This window comes from Solanum pennellii, chromosome 5 (genome assembly GCF_001406875.1).
Source record: "Solanum pennellii chromosome 5, SPENNV200".
In the NCBI taxonomy this organism is placed as follows: domain Eukaryota; kingdom Viridiplantae; phylum Streptophyta; class Magnoliopsida; order Solanales; family Solanaceae; genus Solanum; species Solanum pennellii.
Window position 1 is genome coordinate 104,161 of NC_028641.1, and position 9,059 is coordinate 113,219.

The 9,059-nt window shown below is 28.6% G+C and overlaps 1 protein-coding gene across 2 annotated transcripts; it reads right to left on the reverse strand.

The window, feature by feature from the left end:
* Positions 1-1,186: 1,186 nt before the first annotated feature.
* LOC107019148 (homeobox protein knotted-1-like 2) lies at positions 1,187-8,385 on the reverse strand. Of its 2 annotated transcripts, none has more exons than XM_015219722.2 (5): positions 7,906-8,385; positions 7,661-7,780; positions 7,438-7,534; positions 1,629-1,855; positions 1,187-1,551 (listed from the first exon to the last, which is right to left on the reverse strand). In XM_015219722.2, exons 1-5 carry the CDS (start codon positions 8,251-8,253, stop codon positions 1,387-1,389), a joined length of 957 nt encoding a protein of 318 aa, XP_015075208.1. In that variant the 5' UTR covers positions 8,254-8,385; the 3' UTR covers positions 1,187-1,386. The 2 variants fall into 2 exon arrangements, with proteins under 2 accessions (XP_015075208.1, XP_015075207.1); XM_015219721.2 differs by having other exon boundaries at positions 7,423-7,534.
* Between the last annotated feature and the right edge of the window lie 674 nt (positions 8,386-9,059).

Genomic DNA, 9,059 nt, shown 5'->3' on the forward strand with positions numbered 1-9,059 from the left:
ACTAAACACTGTACACACTGATTCTATATGTATCATCAAGCACAGTTGATGACGCATTTACTAAACTTATTGAATGATACATTATAACAATTTTCAAAACTTCATGATACATATAAAATATTATGATACACAACAAATTCATGTATCAATTCACCATCTAAAACACTATACACACTTATTCAAATGTATCGGCAAGCACACTAGATTCCTTAAAATTTTTACTAATTTCAACAACAGTTTTAAGTACCAAAATACTAACCCGAAACAATGTAGGCCTAACAACAATGTTTGCTGCTTCTTTTTTCTTTTTTTGTTGTATTTTGACAACCTTTGATTTTGGTTTTTCTAAGATAGCTTTGGGATATTGCTGGTACGTTAGCAGCCAGCAGACCGAATGAGTGATCAAGTTCCAAAGTTATACAAAATGATTTTGACCTTAACACATTAGACACTTCTGACATCTTGGGAGAGAAACCTAGTGAAACAGATATCTCAGCATGTAGACTTCTATTACTGATATTCTTGAGTGGAAATGTAAAACTTGAAACTAACCGAAAAGAGGTCAAGGATAATAATAAAAAGATGTTGGGTTCAAACGATTACAGATTAGAAAGAAATAGACGATGATGGATTAAGAATAAAAAGAAGAAAAGAAAAAAATATGCTGGCTTAAGATGAATGAAGATGATTAAGGAAAAAAAAGAACTGAAACTTGATGGAGTAAGAACAAAACGGTAGAAGTTAATGGAAGTTGTTTTCCTGAAATTTTTACTTTTTTAAATTTCAATTTTTTTGAATTTTGAAATTCAAAATTTCAAAATTTGGTCTTTTATTTAAAATTAATTAAATTTAATAATTCAAAATCAAAAAGCTTATTAAAAGGTTGAGTGTTTAAATGGATAAAATTTAAGAGGTTGAGTGTTTTAATGGAGAAAAAATAGGCATTAAAATTGGTAAATGTGTATTATAGGAGAGAGAATGTAATGTATCTAACAACTTACCCTAAAATAAAAAAAAAAGGGAATTATGTAATATTTAAAAAAAGTAGGGAAAATTAGAGAATATAAAAATTATAGTTGTGTATTTAAGTTATTTTTTCTTTAATGTAATATATATTCCATAGTTTTTTGGATCATCAAATAAATCTTATTAGGATAATCTTTCTTGGTCATTCTCCTCTCTAAATTTGTACAACAAAAAGTAAACTTTTACAATTAAGCAACTGTCACTATTATTTGTCATTAATTTTGATAGTTAGCTAGATCAAGAAGAATTGAACATAAATTAATTAAGTCTCTAGCATTATTTAATTAATTTAACTTTTATCTTTCCAAAAAATATACAATTTATATAATAAAAAGAGAAATGATGAGCAGTATTTGAAACTCAATCAACATCTGATGAGAAGAATTGAGCACTTAGATTATCCATAACAGCTAATTGCATATTCTCAGATGGTTTCCAATGTCTCTTCCTTTGATTTATAAACCAATTGTTGATCTGCTTTGGATCAAGTCCTGTTGATTCTGCTAGTGAATTCTTATCAGCCTCCTATTTTATTAATTAAACACAAGATTAGTTAATGAATTAATTTATAATATTTGTAACTAAAATAGAGAGATACAAACCGTAGGGTAAGGCCATCTAAAGTGATCATCCCACCATGCAAGTAACATTTGCCTTGCCTCTTTTGGTAGCTTCCCTTTCTTCTTTTTCTTTGAAAACTCCAACTTAAGACTACTTAAATGACTTCCAAACTTACGTAACAGTCTATCTTTCAGTTCATTATCCTCACTTCTTCTCATTGATGATGCATCACCACAACTTAACTCCTCATCAACATCATCATCATCATCTGCACTAACATTTTTGTCATCTTAATAATTAATTAACAAAATAATATTAAAGATTATGATCAATGCAAACTTAAAAAGCTTGTCAGAAAAAAGGCATAATATATAAATCTGTCTTTAATTTAGCTTCAAATCACATTTAGGCCCTTCAACTTTGGATGTGCACAAGTAGACACTTAAACTTGTATAAAGTTGAACAAACAGACACTCATGTCCTACATGTCATTTTTTGTCCGACGTGGTGTCCAGTATTGTTTCATGTAGGACTCATGCACTATGAAAATTGATAGTTAAAGTGTCTGCTTGTGTATTATGAAAATTGGAGGTCAAAATTAAAATTTAAAACCAAATTTAGCGTCTAATATATGTATTATGCCTAGAAAAAATCAATCCACCTGAATGCTAGCAAAAATTACCCACAAAAGAAAAAAGTAACAGATCGGATCAAGAATTTGGAACAACTATGTGCACCTTCAAACTACATATATAGCAACAAATTATCATGACATCAGTAATACATAAGGATATCCATATATCGTTTAATTTTATGCATGAATTCATTAAGCAGTGTAGTAGTTATATAAGGTTGAATTCGTAGTTATTCATTTTCTAAATTACAAACCAAATACTATAATATTAATTTTCTATATAGTCCTCACCAACTACCAAACAAAATATTAATCACATATATTAATATTTCTCTTAACGAGCTACCAACATCATCAAAGATAATATAACTAATAACCTTTGTAATAAAAGTGGATCGATCGGTTGTATTAAAAATGTTGTGGAACTTGGAAGGCTGCAAGGAAACATATGTATACACTATTTAACTCAGATAGAAAAAAGGTCTATGTCTATTATATATACAAGTTTAATAAATATATAAAAATATTACATAATCTTATTAAATATTTTATTTTAAAAGTACATGTTAAATAACAGATATTTTTGTTACTGATACAAATTAAAGGACTATTACATAATGGACAATTTACGTATTAGACCGATCGATATAAGACAGCTACGTATTTGTCGACTGCTATTTTATCAGGCGCACATATTTTATATGGTAAAAACCCTCTATAATGAAAAGAAAAATACTCTTTTTATTAAATTAATTTATTCTACTATTTTATCGGGCGCACATATTTTATAAATTTATGTTAAATTAAAATAAAATATTTATCTAACTTATCCTTCTTTTTAGTCCGTCCCAAAAAAGGACACAAACAATTTAATTTTAAATGTTATTAATTATTTTAAATTATAAATTTTTAAATGTTCTTTTTTTTTTTACTTAAACTTTATATCAAATCAAATTACCTCGCATAAAAGGAACAGAAATTAAAATCGAAAAATATACTGGGAAAGAGACATTGGGGAGCACAAAGAGCCATGACTGGACTGAACCCACCAGAGTGGCCTACCAAGATTTGACTACCATTATATGCAGCACCCTGCAAACACTATCACTCTCAGTGGGTTTTCAGTTTCGAGAGAAATTAAAAAATAAAAGAAAAAATATAGTATTATTTTTAATTTCTCATCCAATTCAATGTCCGATATCCACGTCGCTATATATATGGATTTAGAAGCTTGATCACTTTGTTTCACTATAATCCTTTGTGTGGCACTTTGCTCCTAGAGTATATATCAGAATAATACATCATATGTTTAATATTATGTAACAATATTTGATTAGTTTATTTATTATCTAACTTACGTGTTCTATCTAATAAAAAAAAAAGAGAATTGTTGGGGTGTGCAAGTGTTGGATAATAGTAGTTGTTGAATAAAAAAGGAAGAAACAAAAGAAAAGAGTTAGAATTGGCAGCGTAAAGCACGGGAGTCCATGTGATATATCGACCACCCGCTCTACACGGGCTTTCTCTCCCATTAATGTTTTTGGGTCCTACCCTTTTTATTCAATTGTCCCATTATATATATACACTCTATATAATAATAATAAAATAAAATAAATGTCCCTTCTTTCATTTATTTCTTTCTTTAATAATTCAACCTTCTTTACTACTCCTATATTTATTATTATACTATATTCAAACAAGAGTATACATTATCGTATAGTTTGACAAATACTCATGCTATATTCAAATCAAACGACATATTCAGTATAATTTTACATAAAATCTAGAGATGATGATGCATATACGGTCTCACTTTCTATTTCGTTAAAAGGGAGAGAACAACCTATGTCAACTTAAATAATGTGAATACATCATATTGAAAACGGATTACTCCAAAGGTGTACCTCATAACCAATTTTTACTTCGATTTGGAGAAGAAAATGCATGTAAAACACATATCATTTTAAGTTTAAATGATAAAAATAAGTTAAAAGTCAATTCAAACGGACTCTTCTTAACAAGTTGAAACAGTCTTTCCAATGTATATATCAACTTAAATGAATCTCAATGAAGAACCTAAATACACAAGAATTGTGTAAGGGTAGTTTAGTTGAGAGAACAAACGGAGATTTCATGCTTGTTGTTAAGAAGTTGAAAGTGAAAGAAACTTCATTTTGCAAACTAAAACAAAATTTGGTTGCAACACACTTAATAAAGGCAGTGGTAATATTCTTATACAATCAACGTTTTTTCACCGAGCCTCACATAATTACTACTGATCAAAGTAAGGTCTAGTACTACTAACAACCACTACGATAATTACTACTCAGCAACTACTCGATAATTATCTACTATGCCAATGACACAAATATATTTACTACTATATGTATTAATTTAGCTTACATCTCAAGCATAATATTAATATAACAGGCAAGCATGCATAAACTTTTTAACATTAAAAAAATAAAGCCACAAGTACAACACAATAGGGAAAACAGCATCCAGCAGTTTCAGTTTAATGCAATCTAAGCACGTGAACCTATGCAGTTGATCACTTGAACTTACTAAACTAAAAATAATCTTTTTATTGAAATTAAAACAAAAGGCACACGAGGATAGATTAATAAATACTCTCTGTATCATTAAAAAGTTAATCTGTACTTTGAAACTAAAAATAATTATTACTTATATAGTTTGTCAAACACAAAGAATATATTTACCCATTCATTATTATTAACAACCCTTTTTTATAATCTCCTCGTCAATTTTTTAGACTGTAAGGCTGCTGCCTGCCTTATACAGATCAAATTATACCATTTGCCTCTCAAATTAATTAAACTATTTGGACAATGACAGCTTCTAATACGTGGAGAAAGCATAAAATAGCACAACTTTGTATCCTATATATTTAGTTTAATACATTAATCTAAGCAATTAATTATTAGATTAGATCAAATTAAAGCAAACATTATAAACAATAAGTTCCAATTGTACTTAGCATGTATAACTTACTTTTTTTTATTAAAAAAAAAAAAAAAAGCTGCCAGGCCATCGATTCTTAGATTTAAAATCTATTAATATAGAGTAAGGTATATATATCTCGATTATACATTATTGTACGATGGAGATAAATCATTAGGTAAATGAAGAAGATTATATAATCACTTTTAAGTGAACACCAATGAGACATCAAACAATTCCCAATGTGTCTGGCAAGAACACATAGCACTATAATATTGGAACTTGAAAAATAAATATGATAGAAGGCGTTGGAAAGACCAATTAATTGTGGTTCCACATGCAAGCCACATTCTATCTGAGAATATATATACATACATCCAACTATTATAGACTCTACTCAAACATATGGTCTTTGTTGACATACTGTACTTGAATCTAATTTATGAGTTATGTTGTTTGAATCTTTCAAAAATTTTATTAAAATTATAGTAGATCTTCCCAAATAAAAAAATGTACAACTTTATACACCAAAAAACATATTGAAGGATCCAAACAACATTATATGAGCTTAAGAGTCGAGTTGTTTATTCAGAGAATTACTAATCTAATAGTTAGTTATTATTTCAAAGACTCACATTTCTTCCTAATATCAATTATCTTCAACCAAGAAAATGACTTTCTGAAGTAGAAAATTCGTAATCGAGTGACCAAATGAGAAACCAACCTAAAAGATGAATGTAAAATAATGCTACAATAGTGACCTAAACCAAAATGAAGTAAGTATAAATCTTTGTATTGAAAATATATGAAGTTGAAAACTCAAATTTGTACTACCATCAGTCATCTATGTCTAATCATACGCGTGAGCCAGCTCCAACTACAACAGTAGTCCAAGTACAAGAATTATGAACCCTATTTTCATCTCCACAATTTGATAGGAACTAGTTTGCTATTTGATTATATCTTGGATTTAGACATTTAAGTATTGGCCAAAGAATTGATCGAGTAAATACTTATCAGCATCTAGAGTTTACATCAAAATATATAACTAAGTGATAAACTTGTCCTTCATGTGCAATCATCATCAAATTACCAAAAACAAATAGATATAAATATACAGAAAACTTGCATGATGATAGATCATCTTAATTTCAGTTGACCACGTAACATGTTTAAAATTACAAAATTAAAATTTTATGTAAATTTAAATTAGATCATTCTTCTATAAACGGAGAGGGAGTATATAATGATCACCTTTCCTATATATAAAACATGAGCAATGATCTAGTAATAGGGTAGATATAGAGTATAGAGGACATATGTCACTGTTTATTGAAAGAGCTACTATAGCCATGTCACCTCAATTGTGATATGTCAAAATCAGAATCTCTGAGCTAAAGTGGTTTTAAATGCAAAAAAAAAATTCTGACAACAAAAACAAAAGGCAAGTGAAGCACCACAAAAACAATATGAGTAAAACTAGGATATCAAAGGTCCCAGTTGCACTCAAAAAAAACATCTAACCCTCAAGGAGGGCAAAAAATTACATAGTTTTTTTGCTACTATCAATGAATTATTTTCAACAAAACAAGCAAAATTTTCCAAAATTATATAATCAGTCACGGCTTGAATACACAGAGGCAAGAAACACTTGATCATTATTTTCACTTCTGACAACTTTTGGTTATATTTTTTGTAGCTCTATGGTCTATTATTATTTCCTAACACACATGTGAATGATTTTACCTCCGATAGACAATATTAGTGAGAGCGAGTATTTCCTATAATAGACGTGTGTTCAATTCTTATCGTCTCTCTACTCATATGAGAGAAGAATTGAAGGAAAAGAGGTTCTCAACATATCTATGTGTGCAATCCAGAGAAATTGTATATCATAACATAACAATACAATAAGATCTTTCCGTAATACCATGTGACTTTCTTTAGAATCGATCTTTCAAAAGTATTGTCATATTATATGTTCCATTACTAAGAGTAGTTATTCTCATGGATATATTTTGATTGAAGAAGAAAAAGGATGATGTTCTCATGTAGAAAAACCACTATTACAGTTAGAATATAATCTGTTTTTTCGCTCTGAGCGACACAAACCATGTTCTATAACACAAATTCTCTACTCTTTGTTTCTAATACTACTCCATACAACAATATTTCATTATACTAATATCAATACAAACAACATGATCGAGAAAGAGATTACGATAAAATGTTTGACTAACCTTTGCAAAGATTACCTAATTGCATTTCAATCTTGTTGAGGAACGTTGTTGCTTCATCAAAAGGCCTAGACAGATCGGACTTATACTTCAACAATATATCACAATACGTTTCCTATTTGATTGAACAAGCATATGGTCAAACAAACTATTCACACTAGATAGTTTTAATTAAATTAAAGAAACAAGAAAAGTCAAACAATAAATTCTACAAACAGAAATAAAAGAGCTAGTAACTAACCATAAACTCATCAAGTTCAGGATCAGCTCCTATACACATAGAAGTAGCGTTTGGTTTACGAAAATCATTTTGTTGCCTTATTTCTTCTAGCAGATTTACTATACCCGCTGGTGCTCCAACCTGGAAAAACAAAATTTCCAAGTTTTGTTATATATATAAAAAATTTAGGTTAAGAAAATCCAATAATTCTAGCTAGTATATATAGTGTTAATAAATAAGGAATCATAATACTATAGTTAACCAACCTTTTGGCAATCAATATAAGCGTTGAGTAATTGAGGATAATAAGGATGTGAGAGGATTTTAGCCTTGATAACATTTGAACCATCTTCATCATTATTATTATTATTATTATTATTATTATTATCACCACTTCCACTGCCTCCACCACAATTTCCACGATAAATATTATTTTGAAGAGTTTGTTCGGATGATAATTGAATAGGATCGGATCCAAACATGATGGAGGAGTTGGTATAGTTGTGGAAATTGTTGTACTCAGTTTGCATCATCAAATTCTCCGGTGACATCAAAGCTTTATCCGCATAATCATCTCTTGTGGAATTAAAACCATACATTATTTCATCATCCATATATCTAAAAAAAATAGTGAAAAATAATCAAATCAGGAATTTGTTTGATATTTGAAGTGGGTGTTGTGTCTTTCTTTTTTCTTTTTTCTTTTTTAAAAAGGGAGAGAACTAAAGGAGAAGAGGGGAAAAGAAGGGAAGGTGAAGAGGAAGAGAGGTCCCATTACTTAGAGATAAAATAAAAGAATCTAACATTTAGTTGGTTTAAATACGCTTGTAATAAGTATATAATGGTAGATATAGAATATTTATTTTATACCTAGATTTATATTTTATAGTGTGCTAATTAAATAATAATAAAATTATTTAGTGATTTTTATTTTTTAATTTTTGTAGATGCTTGCTGCTTGTTTTATATTTTTAAATTATATTTTTTATAAGCATAAAAATCCCACAAAAAAATTCTTATATCATCTACTAAATGAATAAATCTAGTTTATAAATAAGATATTGAAATATTCTAAATAAGAACTATATCGATAAACTCGGTATAAATGATACGTACCTAATTAATACGTATATGACTAAATTCTGCATAATTAATATGTGTATATCTAAGTTATGCATAATTACAATGTATGTATAACTAATACTCATATTAACTATACATGCATAGCTCTATTCCGCTATCCCAATCCAAAACTGTTCCTAGAAATTTTACACCCAAAAATATAAAGTGGGCTCGGATGGGGCAAAATACGTAATTGTAATTTTTTATAAATTAATAATAAGTTAAAATTCATTCTTTTTTTATTTTACATCCGGCATAAAATATTTATATCGAAATCTAACTATTTCAAATTCGTTGT

What these genes read in the sequence shown, in the direction of transcription:
- LOC107019148 (XM_015219721.2), bottom strand. Translation starts at nt 8,253, where the DNA reads ATGGATGATGAAATAATGTATGGTTTTAATTCCACAAGAGATGATTAT. An exon ending in ATTAGGTAATCTTTGCAAAG is followed by an intron (nt 1,856 to 7,422) that starts GTTAGTCAAACA and finishes ATGTTAGTGCAG; the next exon opens with ATGATGATGATGATGTTGAT. An exon ending in TTAGATGGCCTTACCCTACG is followed by an intron (nt 1,552 to 1,628) that starts GTTTGTATCTCT and finishes TTAATAAAATAG; the next exon opens with GAGGCTGATAAGAATTCACT.